Source organism: Amblyomma americanum, chromosome 7, assembly GCF_052857255.1.
Source record: "Amblyomma americanum isolate KBUSLIRL-KWMA chromosome 7, ASM5285725v1, whole genome shotgun sequence".
NCBI lineage: Eukaryota > Metazoa > Arthropoda > Arachnida > Ixodida > Ixodidae > Amblyomma > Amblyomma americanum.
Window position 1 is genome coordinate 10,799,910 of NC_135503.1, and position 17,335 is coordinate 10,817,244.

Sequence of the window (17,335 nt, forward strand, 5' to 3'; positions counted from 1 at the left end):
AAAACTACCACTCATTCTCTATCTTTTTTTGTCATGTCATCCCGGGACTGGAATGGTCTACCACAGCACACCATGCATCATATCAATGCCACCCATTTTAAGAATGCTATCAAGATCATTGTTGTTTAACTGCCGTGCCCATTCCTCATGTAATGCCTTATACCAGGGGCCTTTGAGGTATCAAATAAAAATTTAAAAAATATATTTTAATAAACATGTAATTTTCACTTTATATTGCCACCAGGTGGCCCCAGGTAGCACCAAAAAGACAAGCAGGTTAAGGTTTGCACACGTGCCCCGGTAGCTTTTCTGGGTACGCTGCCGGTAAACAGTGACTCGATCCTTTGTGCCGTGATATATTTTTGGTGGAGCGTGCTGGGCAATCGCGGCGCGCAAGCGGGCATGTTACGTGGTATTTTTTGCATTTCACGGGCATCTGCAGAGAGCGAAAAAACATATGAAAATTTAGAAGCTGTTCAATTGGACGCTTTGCGGACCGCTCTACAACTTTCTAATAGAACTTTTTCGTCTATCATCGTTGCTTGCAAACTTAATTAATCTCGACTAATTATGCAATTAAGCACCACACAAAAAATAGTGTGAGTTGCTCCATGCAACAGTCAGCAACATGCATTTGGTCGCGTCGTCATAGAGTGCTGCAGCATATTTTTAAAGCCTGACTAAAGTTAGCGTGGACACCCTGTATATTGCTGTGTCATGCCACAATCACATGATGTAATTTGCAAAAAAGTGCTGTGAAGCGAAAGCTTCAGCACAAAGACGTCACTACCTCTCCTAAATTCACTGCTGCAATGCAATGCCTATGACACTGAAATCTAATGTAACAGCTACAAACAATCTACCAACACAGATATATAAGTGCAATAAACTCTAGCCAAATCATGACCAAGGCATTTATGCACATGATAGGCTAGAGCTGAAGAAGCCATTTAACATAAGCGATCCTGAGAGTGCTAGATAAAAACTGAAGCCACGATACCGACAATGCAACACAAAATTCAGCAACAGTTGGTAGCGTCACAGGAGTCGAATGTACAGTAGCAGGCCTCTTACCACCGGCTTTCTATTCGTACCGGAGAGGGGTAATGCTGTGCAGCTGTTTTATTCCAGAGCAGTGAGGTCACATCCTCCACACTGTTATGATGTTGGTAGAGACCAAAATCCACTGTCCAATAGCAATTGCAGTACTTCCCACACTCTTCACATACTGTGCTTGCACAACATGCCTAGAACATGGAGTACATCGAGTAGAAAAGACACAGCCGGTGGAAGCCTGCAGGTGCCTCGGCATAAAAGGTGCAGGACTTTTTATGCGAGTGCTTCATACCGCAGCTGTGAGTGATGCAGGCACTGCCATCTCACGTTTTTAGATGCTAACAGCTGGCGCTGTAAAATGACATATGACATGAGGCAATGGCATTGCTTACCTGAACCGTTCGGGACTAAGTGGCTTGCCACGCTAAGCACAGCTGTCTTCTGTGCACGCCTTTCCTTGAAGCAGTTTTGTGGCAAAAGCACTGCTGATCTGAGGAAAGCTAACATGGGTTTTCCAGAGGTGTCTCTAGATGGCAGCACTAGTGCCACAGTGGCCACTGCTGCACTCTGACACTTGACAGGTATCCTCAGGGGCTTTCCCTCTGGAAGAAAAAAAAACTAAAATAAGCAGATCGCCCAGATTTTTTAAATGGGTTTTTGCAATATCCTTATGCCCATTTTCATATGTACATGCCAAAAACATAAATGAGAACAAACTTTTCTCTTTCATTAATTAAATGGTGCAACAAACACACACGTTTAGATATCTGAGCATTATAGTTGACCAACACGAAGAATATAAGTGCTGTCTGTAGGTGTCTAGCAAGATGGTGGGTGTACTGCTTTGTTACAAGCCCAAGAGTACTTTAATACTGATTTTCTGGTATTTCACATTCCTTAATTCTCACCTTACATACTGTGTTGAATCGTGGCAATTCATCTATAAGACTTATGAAAACTCGATCATTAGGGTAAAAAAACAGGCTTTAAAAAGAATGAGCAAATCTAGTTTTACTGATTGTACAAAGCCATTATACTCAGAAATCTTCAGCTATTGCCATTTCAACTTTCGCACGACAAAAACACTGCTGAATGTGTATATAATGTCATAATGTTTGTATAACCACCCTTTCCAGGTCTCTGTATTTTGCACCTCTAATTTCACAAGAAGAGCCAATACCGAAGACTTCAAGTTACCACCAAATAACAACATTTATGGGCAATGATTACTCAAATTTGCAGGTACAAAGGCTTGGAATGAGTTGTCACCTCATATAAAACAATGATGACATTTTTCCGAAGAGTTTAAGCTATACTAGATAAGGCTGACCTCCTCAACTAGCTTTGCATAAAGGACTCTTGTACACAAGTTCATTATCAAAGCAGCACTAAACAGCACTAATTGCAATGTGTACATGTTGTTTCAAATATGTATATGTTTGTTTTTTTTTGTAATCTAAGCTCATGACAAGTGCTGCCATTTCCTTTTCTAATGTCTGTTAAAGTCATCGTGAATTTTTAATCTGCATTGTGCCTGCATGGAACTTTTTGATCAATCGGACCCCAACTAGCTCGTGGATATTGGGCCGAAAAGTGCTTGTGCATTTGTGAAACTTTCAATAAAACAAAAGCAAATAAAAAAACAGGAAGTGGTTGGTTTTGGGGGGGGGGGGGGGGGGGTCATGGCCTCTCCTTAAGTATTTTTATAAGGAGGCTCAGTTTATGTAAATGGACATTTACATTTTTACATTTCTCAAGATAGAAAAATGGGACAGGAAAGGGGGGGGGGCTGAGCCCCTCACAAGAATACTTGCACTCCTCTGGTTCCACTGTTGCAACACCCCCTTTAGCATAGTCCTTAATGCAAAACCACAACCTGGCATACTTCCTTTAGTCCCTTTGCTGACTGCTGTGCTGCACAAAATTAAACAGCCACCATCACATGCTGTTTGCTTCCATTTTTGAGCTAACAGAACTGGTAGCATCTCAGCTGACTGCAGAGGCTTTTCTGCTGACACATAACCACCCTGATGTTTCAAATTCATAACGCTATTTATGTTATTTACTTTTATTGCTCCTTTATCAACTGACCCCACAAATAAAACAGTGCTTCAAATGCTCATGTGGTACCTGCTATATGGCCACTAATCCTCACTAACAAGCAACAACTGCCTTCATGCAACCAGGTTCAAGCAATGTACAGCCACCTTAAACATATTTAAACGTGTTCTGAAGGGCCAGTGCTTTGGTACATGTTTGGTTTTTTGGTGTTTAATATCCCAAAGTGACTCAGGCTATGAGGATCGCCGCAGTGGAGGGCTCTGGAAAATTTCAACCACTTGGGGTTCTTTAATGTGCAGACATTGCACAGTACATGGGCCTCTAGCATTTCGCCTCCATCTAAATGTGACCGCCGTGACCAGGATCGAACCTGCGTTTTTCAGGCCACCATAACTACTGAGCCACCACAGGGGCTTACTTTGGTACATATGTCAACTGACACAGTTCAACACAAATTTTAAACAAATGATTTCTATTCTTCTATTAATTTTTATTCTCTTTTTTTCAGAGCTTTGAATTTGTCCCCAGACAATGTGGGTGGTGTTATATAATTGCCGTTATATGCATGTAACTAGAGAATTTTACTCTTTGTAACTATTAACTGAGGCCACTAGTCTGATTCTGAGACCTCTGGATGTATGCAAATATACAATGGCTTGACTGACAACAAAGTGAAATCGAAAAGTGAAACTATAAAAGCTGTTCTGCAGTGTCAGAAAGATGAAAATAACAAAAGAAATTAAGTGGAGAAAAGCTCAAAACAACGAACCTGGAGCTGGACCAGCAGTTGCAGCACGACAAATAGCGCGGTCACCAATGTCAAAACTAGCCACATGAATCCAGTTGGAGCCTGAAGAGTCCGTAAAAGTAGCCACCAAACACCCGTCTCTGGTGTCCCGCTCGGCGACAACTGGTAAACCTGAGACAAAACGTCAGCCATCAGCAACACTGCTTACCAGGCCAACAAACCTCTTTAGCTCCCCAAGCGCTCCACTGTTTACTTTGTAGACACTTGTGCCAAAAGTAAACAGGACAATGCCCTTGACAAGCTGCGTGCCACAGCACTCTACACCATGTCTTTCCGAGAACTTTGTGCCCATGGTTCACTAATCTAATCTAAAGGACTAAACTAACAGCTCCTCACTGGAACTTGGCCAGTAGTTTACATGCAACCAAAATGCATGCACTTGAGTTGTAAATTGGACTCTACAGTCGCAAGCAATTTGAGAGGGAATGCTTGAGCATAAATTTATTGATCACTTCGTAATTATGCAGTACAAACTGATTTAATTTTTCTTTTTTCTTTACATGTTACTAGCACTCCTTGTTTTCTACCTAGTTTTTCTCTTGGCGTATAATATCCAAAGCTCATTCTCAAATTTAGCAGAAAAATAACCAGAAAACTTGCAGTTTGGTGCAAAAATTTTATTCCCACTCATATTTCTCACTTATCATATCATTAGCCTAATCACATAGCCTCAGTGGTGCTTCCAGCTGATAATTTGTAACTGATGCCATGCTAATTGATTGTTTGAACACAAGAATGCTTACATTGACTGAACATATGACTATGGTACTAAAACAAAATGCAGTTGTGGTCTCTACCCATCATAAAAGTAATCTTTTCTCTGATCTTTCTCTCTTTATCTGTATAAATAACAGCTCTTAAGGCTTCTGGGAAAAGAAATACTCAAAATTCAGTAGCAAAAGTACAAAATGTGAAAAGAATAATGGCTGCACTTCTGGTGGACATCTGACCCGTGCCATGAGTGAATGAAAGGAGGCAGAGAGAAAGTTGTGCTGTAGTGGAGAGCTCGGGATTAGTTCCGACTACGTGGAGCTCTACAATGCGCACTGACATTGTACAAAACAGTAATGGTCTATTCTCAATATTTCCAATCCTTCAATTATAACCCACTGATCCAGGCTCGTTTTACATTAAGATCTGTAGACGCTGTCAAAAATCTGGAGCCACATTTTAGGCCTGCTCCCTATGAAGTGCTCCTTTTGGTCAATGGGAAATTTCAGGCTCTAGCACATGTGAAGCCATTAAACAGAGCTGCTAAGTAAGTAACTGGTCAGTGGACTTGCCAAGTGTTCACTCAAACTGGCATACTGCATGAAAGGAAACTGTCCCCTGGGGAAGAACCCACAAATACATTTCGAAACCTAGCTTAGCCCAGAATTGTGGCCCAAAAATGGGCCCATATTCTAAAACCGTCCAGTGAGTAAACATGTTCTAATGGCCATGGTTTTAAAGTAAGCACATTCTAAGGCTCCGGAAACCAGAAAACACCACCATCTCAGAACATGACAGTTACGCAGAATCTTCCACCAAATTTATATCGAACAGCCACCACTTTCTGCTTTCAAAGCGTTTAAAATAATTGCAAGTACTATTTAGACCACAAATTCTGTAATATTCCCGCTTGTACTACAAATATTGGTGCAATGGCAACTGCAGTGTCAGCCTAGGCGACGTAGCAGAAAGACAGGTCAGCTGTTGTCATGAAGCCATCACCTACACATTCAGAGCTCTAGCCGACCGGCACGAACCAAAGTGAATATGTTCACTTCGTAGGCGCTTTTAGGACAAGTGGCATGGCCATGTCGCCACCTTTGACAGCCTGCACAGTGCTCACCTCGGTGCCGAAGTTGACGCAACTGCTGCAAGGCTGTCTGAACGAACAGGAGTTCATTCTTGGCCTGCACAACTGGATGTGGCTGTAGACCCTGCAGTGAAAGTTGCCGTGGCGGTAGTGGCGAGACCAGCCGCACACCCCCACAGCCATCCAGTATCAGGAGGCCATCATCCCAGCTCGACTTGTCTCCATCCGTGTTATCCTCGCTGCGATGCGGCCGCAGCTTGGATAAAGCTAGGGAATGCAAGGCAAACGAGAGAGATCACCTGCTTCAAGCAGATAACGGTGCATGTGTTTTTAATGAACTGTCACTGCCGAATGAAACATGACAATCGCAGCTCATGGCCTTGGGTATGACTGAAGGCACCTGGTGGTGACACAAATTACTGATACCCTAGCTGAAATTAAGATGAGGAAATTAACATAGATGAGTCATATAAACCGATGGCCCTTTACAGCAACAGAGTTGAACATAAGAAAAGGAAAGTGCACCGAGATGGCAGAGAGTAAGGTGAGCAGCTGAGATTATGAACTTTGCAGTGCTGCAAGAGGCCTCTGTCCTGGAGTGGACAATGATAATGGCGTGGTGCGGAAGTTCTGAGCAAACGTGAGTCACTCATATGATGTTGAGCATCTCCCATAGCATACACAATTTACTACAGTGCACATGCACCAAGGAATGTGCTTACATTGTCACACTTTATTTGTAGACGACTACACACTTCTTAAGCGCAGCAGTGAGGCAAGTTGAACCAGTTGGTACTGGATAGTTTTTGCTAGTTTAGAACGGCACTAAGTGCAACACTGAGAACTGCACAGTACAAGTGCCAACTAAGAGAGTTGTTAACTAGTTAGTGCCTGTCCCATTTACTGAGCTGCTGCTGTATTTTTTTTAAAGCTGCTGGCTCATTTGCACATGTAATTTAATGGCACAATTATTTTGTGTAGTTTTCAGTAGTTCCTGAAATGAGAATCTGTTTTTCTTGCAGCACCAAGTCTTAACAGTGAGGTTGCCAGTGCGTTTGATAAAAAGCAAAACACAAAAACTTTCCATGACAAGAATGCTGAATATCTTTGGCATTTTACATTCACTAGCTGCCCTGAACTGAGCGACCTACAAGAGCTAGATGGCATAAAGCAGATTGCATCTTTAACTCCAAGACCCTTGCATCAAGGCTTTCGAGATAACAGAGGTGAGATGAATGCAATGGTGTTGACTGCAGAAATACAATGCTGGAGCACTTCCATTTCTATTTGGAGCCCCTCGCAGTGTAGAAACCTGTAACATAAAGGCATTCCACTGATGCTCACATAAAAATAATGGCTCTATCTGCAGGCAGTGCCATCAACTCTGTAGACAGAAGCAGTACCACAGACTAGCAACTCACTTGGCAACTCCTCTGACAGCAAACTGTCAACAGAAATGGGTATCAACCATAAGTCACCTGCAGATATTTCGTCTGTGTCATTCAACTTTTATGTTGATAAACTGATGCTCATTGCACCATTGAAACCTCGCATATTTACAGTTGCCTGGCAGACTACTACTTGGTAAAAAACTAGGATAACTGCAGTGACCAGCAAGAATAACTATTTTATACAGAAACTTATAGGAGTCGCCTGCAGTTTTCACTCGCAGTGTGTCTGCATTTCCACTGTTTCACTAACCTTCCACAGCTGCAGTGAAATTTTTATTTGCACATAAAGAGATACATTAAACCATTTGACAGGCAAAATTCAAATAAATGCTAAAAACATGAAACAATATATACATTCATTTATAGCATGGTGTACTGCTAACCGAGTGGATTTTTCCAGCTCCTTCCCCTAGCTTCTCTATGTTCTACTATTTCCTGATGAGCATGCATGCAGGAAAAGATGCTAAAGAAACAAAATCTTTTACTCAAACAACATCTGCAATCAGGAAGCAATACAAGCTCTCATTGACCAGCCAACTAGGCAGTCTTGTAATGCAAAAGAGTAAATTGGTGCTAGCACCGACCTCTACAAGTTTACAAAGGAAAATTCAGAACTGCGCACAAGTCAGTTAAGGGTTGCACTTCGTTTCTGGCAAACAGACAAGACAATAACAAAGGAGAGAAGAAACACATACTCCTCACAAGTTGCGCTAATTGGAGTTATGCATGTAGTGAAGACGACGAAGTGTTGTACGCGGAATGAGGAACGAAAGAGAATACAGAACGGCTTGTATGAGGTCGACTGCTGCGTCTGCTATCTTCTTGTCCTAGTTACGACACTTACGATACAACATATTTTGGCGACAAGGATGTTAGTTTAAACCAGAACCTTGGCTTGGCCTCCTGACCGTCCGTCATGAGCTTTTCAGGTCTTCAGCCGCCGCCACCATTCCTCCATTCAGTCGCTCCACATTCCGGAAACACGAATCAAGAGTTCATTCCAAGGTTCCCAGAGTTGTAATACGCCTTAAACCCAGCTTAACCCCAATGTCGCTGATGTCAGTCAGGACCCTTCATCGCGCCTGGATTCGCCCACTTCTGAACTGACAGCACTCCAAAACCATCGTGTACCTCAACAGGAGCTACTCCTACTTCACCCCGCAGAAGCACACGTCAAAAGAAGATACCCACAAATTGCAGACCATGTTATGTATTAGAAGAACTATTACCTCTCATTTTTTTTTAAGTGCGGCAGAAATGTAGTGAAGACTACGATGAAGCATTGTACGTGCGATGCTCATGCATGCACGAGATGAGAAACGAAGGAGAAATACAGAACGGCTTGAATGAGGTCGACTGCTGCGTCTGCAGTCTTCTTGTCCTAGTTATGATAGTTACGATACAGCAATGCATTCCTCAGGACTTATATAACCTCCATCCCAAGCTGCCCTCTTCAGAAGTTTCTTTTCTGAATGCCATGTTCACATTTATCACTGTACTGAATCTTTCCCGAGTTCAGAACTTTTTTTGCCCCAGCCATGCCAGACAACCTACGCAAACGAGAATAAGGTGCACACCTGATGCCCTGAGCCTCTGAATTGACACAACCTTTCCCAGTGGCAATGGACCAGCCTTGACATGGAGAAACGCAGCCTCCTGCGGTGACTGCTGCTCAATGGCCAGGCATGTCTCCCACAGGATGCCTCTATACACCCAGTGTATGAGTGGCCCATCGAGGCAGAGGTCGTGTGCCTCTTGGAGAAGATTAGGCGCCCAGGCCTCCAGCCAGGCTCCGTTGTGGCTGCTCAGCACTTTGCCTCTTGTGCCGAGGACCAGCAGTTCATTGTCTGCAACGGCAGGGGAAAAGCGTCAGACAGTCACAGCTAGCTATGCAATCATGCCAGCATCAGCTACTATAGCCAGAACCCCACCTTCAAGCTCCCATGGTCATCATCTGCATGAAGTGACATCATCACTAAGTAAGGTCGCATGTCCCATCACACCACTTACACATACAAGAACCCCCCTAAAAGCTGACATTGAAACTTGTATCACAGCACGTGAATGCCTCTTAAAAACATGAACAAGTGCCTTTCTCTCCCGCTGTAAATTTCAGCATCTGGCCCAGCCACACATCAAATGAACTGTGAAAGCTACCCCTGGAGAAGATGGAGATTGGCTCTGGAACTTGCCATCTCATTATTATGCATTTCATCATTCCACTGACCAACACCCAATATCTGGACTTACAAATATAGACCCCCTCGCCATCTGGAATGTCTGTACCGTTGACTTCGAATGTATGCTGCGTTCACAAGCAGCTACTGGTACTGCCTAGGACGACAACAGTCCACACCAAGGAAACTTTGGTCTGCTGAGACAATGCAGCACATTTTGTTATAATGCTCCGCTTACAAAGGTGAGCAGGCATGTTACGAGCAGAAGACGGAGACAAATTTCACATGCCTCAATTTGCAATCTCAATCACAGAGCGGTCACTGCGTGTAAGACATGGCTGGGACCACTTCAAATATGTAGCTGACCAAACTACTCACAAACCTCCCTTCGCCTACAATGCCACCTTTCCTCTCCCTTCCAAGCATTGCGTCTCACTTATATACAAATAAATTATTTCCTGACTGCAAACTGCACTAAACGAATAATTAAGCCAGCAAAAAATTGTCTACACTAGGGGTTCTCAAACTGGCCTTCGCAGAACCCTTGGATTCTTTCGAGCGCATTCTTAGTTTACTGTGCACCTGAGTTCGTGCATGCCATGCTTCAACCCTTACCTTTCGTTTATCCAATTTATTCATTTAATTTTGGGACTAATCATACTGCAATTGCTTATACAATCTGTTTCACTCTACAGCCAGTCATTATTAACTGAATATGAGCACTTTTTGACAGGCCATGCATGTTAGGCAAGAAGAGAAGGAAGCCAAAACACATGGAGGTTCCTCAGCACCTTCTGAAAACTTCCTTGAAGCTAAAAGAGTGAAAACTCCTGGACTAGACTAATGCATATCTAGATAGACCAGAAAGTCAAATGCCCCCAAGCCATGTGCTTACCGTTATTCTCGGGGAGCCCAGGCTGCCAGCAAGAGATGGCAGCCACGGGCTGGCCTAGGTCGCAAACCAGACGAGGCTTGCATGGGTCACGGGAATGGCTCGCATGCAGCACCACAGTTAAGACACGGCCATCCGGCAACCCCACCAAAACTGCACAGGTGCCTGACCTCCCCGCACCACTTGACTGGCTAGGGATGTCACCTGGCCGCAGACCCAAAAGCCGCGAAAGAGATTCCGAGGTAAACACCAAGCTTCCTGCCGCATTACAGTATTCGCTGTAAAGAGAAACATGCTGACCTTCAGCAGGACAATTGCTTCATCTAAAATACTGTTTGGGTCGAAATTAAAGGGACACTGAGGATAAACTGAATTTGCCTGTATTAATAGATTACCGCATCCTAATGAAAAGCAGGCTAGTTTTAAATGAAAATAGAGCCTTTATAAGCTAGAAAAGATTTTAAAAATTAAATACAGGTGTTACCACCTCCAGCCATTTTTGGAAGCAAACTACGGTACTTCAAGAAAAAATTTTATGTGCAGATCCTCGAGGCAAAGCAGCATCACCACTCAGTTCTAAACGGTGATCTCAGAATCTTTTCAGTATGGATGTCATGAGTTTGAATTGAGTGGTGGGAAAACTTTAAACTTCAATTTTTCACCACAATAAATGAGTCTCTTGCTGTGGGACAAATATCAACATAACCAGAAAGAGCCACAGTGAGTGTCCCCTCAAGTTTCCCGAGATTACCATGTTTTGGCCATTAATGTATTTTCTGAAGTGCGTTCATCAGTTCACTTATCTCCACCTTCATTGAGCACTTCCATACCTATTTTCACACTTTATATATTCATTTGTACATATTTGTAAACACCCATCGCGACTATCAACAATGAGCTCAGGGCCTGCATTCAACCCTGATGGGCATCCAATGGTTATAACAATGCCACCACATGCCATGGCAAGGAGTAACCTTACTGCATTCGTCACGAGGTATACCTAACTAGTGCCGATTCTTCCCAATGACAGCTCTGGGGCCTTGCGTTCATAGAACAAACAATAACTGCACAATGTACAAATGTCAGAGGGCACAACGAAACCTCATTAAAAAAAAATTTCACAGATCACGCAACTCGCAGCCATGACACCGACAAAAAGAAGGTGTCAGCAAAACCCTGTGAACCATCTTGCCAAAGTGTGAACTCTCTCAAGATTGCTGGATCAGGAATGTGATAGGTGGCAACATGGAAAATAAGAGTTCTTAGTTGACAGATAAATACCTAGCCCAAGGGTTTACTTCTAAGAACCAAAGCCACGTGCTTTTGCATGTATTCATCTCTTACAACAGCGAATTTCATAGCGGTAAGAGCAAGAACTTCGAAATAATTAGTGTGCCCCTAACAGTGGAACCATAGCCCTGCCAGGAAAGAAGACTAAATGTTGTATTGCTTCTGGCCCGGTCCACGGACAGTGCCCCCAACTTAAATGTAGCATAATGATTTCAAGAAGTAAATTTCAAGTTTCTTGGGCAGCAAAAAAATTCCCAGAAGATACGTGCAACTGCGTCATCTTATTCCTAGGCTTTTGCCCAGTAAGGCCATTACGTTCAAAATACATTGCTTAAAAATCCCACAACATATCTGTCCTGACAAGAAGCTATTCCAAGACCTTTTTTTTTGCTTCACAGTTCTTTTATTAATTGTGTGTGCCAAGCATAAGTGGCACAGAGCATTCAAATGCAAAATCCTCAGAAACCAAATTTGAGGCACTGACCTTGAGTGGTGTTGGCCTTGCAGGAATTCTACACAACACAGTATAGGGTCTTTGTCCACTGAAGAGACAAGGTGCTCCGCACGGGCAGTGACACAGCAAACAGGTGGTCCCCTGCCATCGACGAGCAACTCCCAGGAGCCTGGTCGCAGAGCATATGCAGCCACAAGGCCACCCCAGGGAAGGCCGCAAGCCGAACGTGGCCCAAGCAAGAAATGCCTGGTGCTACAAGACAGCACTGGCTGTTGCACCTTTCCAGCTATGTTCTCATCAGAATAAGACACTATCCAAGGAAGCCTCACAGGAGCATCTTTTGTAAAACAGCACGAACAACGTCAGACAAGAACAAAGACGACACGGGACAGTGCTCGTTTTGTGTCCTTCTTGTTCTTGTCCGACGTTGTTTGCGCTGTTTTACAAAAGATGCATCTGTGCCAACTTGCCCAACTGATCGTTCTACTTAACCTCATAGAAGGTTTTCATTCTGGCCCAATTTGTGGCACACATCAGTGAAAGCACAAAAAAACTTTACAAGAATTGATACCCAATTTAACCGGGTATCAGCAGTGCCTTTAATTAAAGCAGTGGCTTCAATTTTGAATTGCAAGGATGGTGAATAATAAGTGTACTACAGTCAGCTGCAATTAACTTCAGTTCAGAGCTACAAGATTAGTGAAATTATGAGGGAAAATATGCAGTAAAGCATGTGGTGTTACCTCAAGTGGAACCATCACACAGCATAAATTTTTTTTTAAGAAGAGAACCATTGGGATTATTAACGGGAAACTCTTAGAGGAGGTGGCCCTATTGGTGCAATGTATTTTCATCAAAGAAATGGAGACGAACGCACTTTTTACAAAGGAAATTTTTCGCCCGGGAGGGGAGGCAGTCACGCTTTCCCTACCCCACCCTTAAATCCACCTCTGAACAGAATTAATTTCAGCGAAATTAATAAATCCACTGCACATTGCTGTTCTGCATGAAGAAAAAAGCAGACCACAGGAGCAATTCAAAATGTAAGCCCTTGTGTTGCTGACACCTTTGTGCTTATGAAATCTAGACGTTAATCAGCTAAAAATGTGGTTGCCAGAAACACTGCACAAGAAAATATGAAGATTACCAAAAGGTTCCTATAATTACTTAATCGTGGCAACGAATGTTTCAAAGAAAAAAATTCCTGCGCTACGCATAAATGAGAGAGAACCTGCACAGCCCTCAAAAGGGCCTTGACAGCAACACCTGCTCAGCTCTAATGTAGTGGTTCAAAGGAAAATGCGGAAGTAAAATGCTGGTACGAGCGCTGAACGCTTGCAGCCTTAGCTTCCCATGACCACACTGGCTTCATTTTTCTCTCCCCTCGACAATTCTTTTTGAAACCCGTTTTTCAGTGTGGCTTCTCGTCCTCGAGCGAGTTTTTACCTCTGAACACCGGCGCTGTCAGCAGAAGCCGGCTTTCCAGGCCGTAAGACAAGCTGTGGTCTTCGATACGTCACAGGGTGTGCTTACGTTCGCCACTACAAATACAGCGCCCACTAGAAGGTTTGACAGTGGGCTTTTCATTTCGCGCGCATGAATTACGTTAGCGCTCCCAAGCGCACATATATGCGGTGCACGGCAAGCTTGCAAGCGCTTCACAATGTCAAGGTCATCGCGACTAGTGTATGAACATTCCACCACAAATGCCGCGTAAAATTACCCGCATGAAAAAATTAAAAGCTGCCGCTTCACCTCTACCCGAGAATCTGCCATTTTAGAGTCAGATATCATTCTCCAAGTGCCTGCGCTAAATCTAAAATCGGAACCTCGGCTCCATCTGTACTACCCCGCAAGTGTTTAACAAAGGGCTCGGTGAAGATGAAAACCTATAGAAGAAAAAAAAAAAACGACCGATCGACGAGCCCTCGCTCATTCCACGAACACATATACAGAGCGCGTCTGGCATGCGCAGCACAGCCGCAGCCAGTGCCGCTGCAATGTCAACACAGCCGGGGCGGCCAATCCGACGAGAGTTATTTCTTGCTCGGCGCTATGTCGCAATCGCCTGCTGCCCTTCTGCCGCGTCGGCTGGTCGTGGAACTCAGTCTGCTGACTTACCTCGCGTCGACTAGTGGTACGGTCCACACGCCTTGCGCAGTCAAGGCCAAGAAAGCGTCGTTCGCTCCGACGACTTCCCGCAGGCCAGACTTGCAATGCAGCACGCTCTGTGCGGGTCATTTTACAATCACACAATTGACGCAGCTCCGCGGCTAGCTCTCATCGCGCTATGAGGGCTAGCGCATTAAAGATTCAGTGACGCCAGTAGGGTGGTTGTAAACTGCCCCTGCACTTACCTGGAGGGCAAAGTGAGGGTCTTCGTAGGAAGAAACGCCGCATTTTGGAAACCTAACTCTGTAAACAGTGACAGTCCGCTCGCCTAACCTAAATCTGCACACTATTAAGTTTTCTCTCGACAGAAACACGCGTACTCTCTCCTCCGAAGAGACGCTCGCGAAACGTGCCAGAAAGAAAGATGCACCGATTGCCTCATCGGCGCTCGCACGTGCGCGCAGCGCCGGCGCCATTGGACCACCTCGATGGCGCTAAGGCTATCACGCGGCGAAACTCGGCGCAAGGTCGCCGCTTGCGAAAGCGCTCCGCGAAAACCGCGCCAGCCCGCGTGGCTTCTACTCGAGCTGAATGCTTCGGTTCGGTGCGTTGTACTACGCTCGAGCAAACGCAGCTTCTGCGGCGTCTGCAATTTCGACATTTGAAGCGGGCACGACAGATGGTTTCTGATAATTATTCGCAACAGCCTCGTATTTCGAAAGGCGCGTTCAAGTCCGGAGTTTCGCTTTTGTCGCACCGAACTCGCGTATTTATTTACGCCGATCTCGCGAGTACACACGATCCTCTGCACTGCAGCGCCGCCGTACTCGTTACTGCGGTCTATTCCAGCGCAGAGCCGCGAGCATTCCCGCTCATTCGCATGCGGCTGGGCTTTCCTCAAGATTATGACGCGCGCAGCAACAGGTTGCCTCGTGCGACGTGGCGGGAATTCCGTGCGCGCACTTGCATTCTCCTCAGCGTCGGCATGCGCGCAGGAGGGCCTTATCGAGGCGCTGTCGCGAGGCCGTGATCTCGGCCAACGGTTCGACGGCCCGTTGACAGCGTCGGCGGCCATGGACCGCGCGCAGTAGCCGCCGCTCCGATCGACGTCAGCGTTTTGCGTCATCCGCGCCGGCGGCTCGCCCACGCAGTCCGGCGATGGCCTCGCCGCCGCTCTCAGGGCCGCGGCGCACGCGCTCAGGGTGCGGCAGTGGCAACAAGGAGTACTTTTATTTCAATGCTCTGATCGAGTACAACAGCTAAAGGGCGTATGTACACAACGGGACGCAAGCGTACGTCATAGTAACAAGTGTTCCGCGCGTGGACGGACTTGCCGCTCACGAGGCACGGCGGCGGCGTATAATATATATGTATATACAACAAGTGGGAGGGGGAAAGGGGAGGAGCTATGTACACGGGGTACTTGGCACAGGGACTAGAGTGTCAGTGGACCCAGGATCTGGCTTGCGAGTCGAAGTTGAAGTCCAGGTTGCCGTCCACGCTGAGCTCGTGTTGGATCACCTGGTCGACGTCGCAGTGCAGACCCGGCACGGCGTCCAGGTCGAGGTCCAAGTCGTGGGGAAGGTGGTCGTTGAACGTTAGCAGACGACCCATCACCTGCGACGCGGTGGGCCCCAGCGGCGGCGGTGGCGCGGTGTCGTGCCGGTCGCCCAGCGTCATGGACTGGGTGAGCGTGTCGGCCAGCGGGCCGGCGCCGTACCGGTCCACCGGCATCAGGGGCGGCCAGCCAGATGGCGAGCCGGGCAGCGGTTGCAACGGGCTGCAGAGCAGCTCGAGCCGACTAGCTGGCGGCGACTCGGGGAACGGGTCCAGCGGGCCTTCCGACGAGGACGGACTCGGGGACGCGCGCAGGGCTTCCAGCTTCTTCTTGAGCCGGCCCCGCTTCTTCTCGTAGCGAGGCGTTTCCATCGACGTAGCCCGGCGCCGTGCCGCCTTGCCGGGCTTTGCGTCCGGGTTCAGCATCCACCACGAACTCTTGCCAGCGCCTTCGTTCTGGACTCGCATGAATCGGCTGTGCAGCGACAGGTTGTGCCGGATCGAGTTCTGCGAGGGGGCAACGACCCGGCTCCGGTCAGTTCTGATCACCGCGACGAGGGGGGTCCGAACCCCACAACGCACATGCAACCCCCCATTCCCCGATGAGCACGCGCGTTGGCATAGCGCCCGAAGGCCGCGTCGCCATGCCAACGGCAACTCGCGCGCACGCGTGGGCCAAGGTCACCCCTTTGGGTCGAAGCCGGCGAGCCGTCACGTGCGCGAGAGTCACGTGACATCGAAAACGCCCCGAAGGTCTCGGCAGGAGAGCGAGAGGGGCGGCGCGTGGAAAGAACCCCGGCGGCCCAAGTTGCGATCGGCGCAACAAGTCGTCATGGCCGTCGAGCCGCTAGCCCTAACGCCGGCCACGTCTTACCTTCCAGCCGGCGGAGCTGTTGCTGTCGCCCTTGTCCTTGAAATAGGGCACGTTCTGCACCATCCACTCGTAGATCTGTGACAGCGTGAGGCGTTTCTCGGGCGCGCTTTGGATGGCTTGCGTAATCAGGTCCGCGTAGGACATGTTGCCCCAGGCGTTGCGACGCGACGAATTCTTTTTCGGGGCACCCGCCTCGCCAAAGGGGCTCTCCTGTGGACCCGCCTTCTCATCGCCGTAATTGTCGGGCCGCGGGAGCGGCCAAGTGTTGGAGCGGGCACGCGTCTGCGGCTCGAAGCCCGGCTCGACATCAGCCAGCCGGTCCATGGCGCGTGTCAGCGATCAGGTCCGCCGTAATCCGAGATGATCCGCGCCGTAATCCATGGGGCACAGCGGCCACCCGAAGGCAGCCGTCCAAACGCGCACTATCAAGGTACGGGCACGAGTCCCCGACTGCCGGGCGGAGCCGCCGCCGCTGCTGCGACGCGGCTACTGACGTCACACCACGAGCTGCACAGCCAGCTGGCGCCGCCCAGCGGCACGCGCCGCAGACCACGCGGCCCAAGGCCGCCGCCGCGCCTCCCCCCCTCCGTGCGCGCGCTCCCGCTACTCGGCGGTACCGTTGGGTGAGGGGAGATACGGCTGCACTGCGAGACGCTCAACAGACTGCGTTATTGGCATTCTCTATTTCCTTCAACGTGGCAAACATTCCCGCACGAAAATACAGCCTGCTCGGTGAACAATCTTTGCACATCCTCACGCCGGTGGTGGTCACTGCAGTTCGGGATGGCAGCCGTGTGTCAAA

General features: G+C 47.3%; 2 protein-coding genes across 4 annotated transcripts in view; both read right to left on the reverse strand.

Annotated features, from left to right (window-relative positions):
* LOC144098467 (uncharacterized) overlaps positions 1 to 15,335 on the reverse strand; it is a 21,354-nt gene extending 6,019 nt beyond the window's left edge. The window contains exons 1-9 of one of the 3 annotated variants that reach the window (XR_013307185.1): positions 14,348 to 14,724; positions 14,112 to 14,218; positions 12,021 to 12,242; positions 10,250 to 10,524; positions 8,755 to 9,024; positions 5,760 to 5,993; positions 3,887 to 4,036; positions 1,449 to 1,658; positions 1,075 to 1,247 (exon numbers count right to left, since the gene is read on the reverse strand). Coding sequence is in view for 2 of the 3 variants with exons in the window: in XM_077631150.1 (XP_077487276.1) it covers positions 1,449 to 1,658; positions 3,887 to 4,036; positions 5,760 to 5,993; positions 8,755 to 9,024; positions 10,250 to 10,524; positions 12,021 to 12,242; positions 14,112 to 14,218; positions 14,348 to 14,578 (1,699 nt within the window). In the remaining variant the exon portion in view is untranslated. Of the gene's footprint in view, positions 1 to 1,074; positions 1,248 to 1,448; positions 1,659 to 3,886; positions 4,037 to 5,759; positions 5,994 to 8,754; positions 9,025 to 10,249; positions 10,525 to 12,020; positions 12,243 to 14,111; positions 14,219 to 14,347 lie in introns of all 3 variants that reach the window. The other 2 variants (XM_077631150.1, XM_077631151.1) reach the window with 2 other exon arrangements.
* foxo (forkhead box, sub-group O) lies at positions 15,314 to 17,006 on the reverse strand. The gene is made up of 2 exons (XM_077631156.1): positions 16,534 to 17,006; positions 15,314 to 16,166 (listed from the first exon to the last, which is right to left on the reverse strand). Exons 1-2 carry the CDS (start codon positions 16,855 to 16,857, stop codon positions 15,546 to 15,548), a joined length of 945 nt encoding a protein of 314 aa, XP_077487282.1. The 5' UTR covers positions 16,858 to 17,006; the 3' UTR covers positions 15,314 to 15,545.
* Between the last annotated feature and the right edge of the window lie 329 nt (positions 17,007 to 17,335).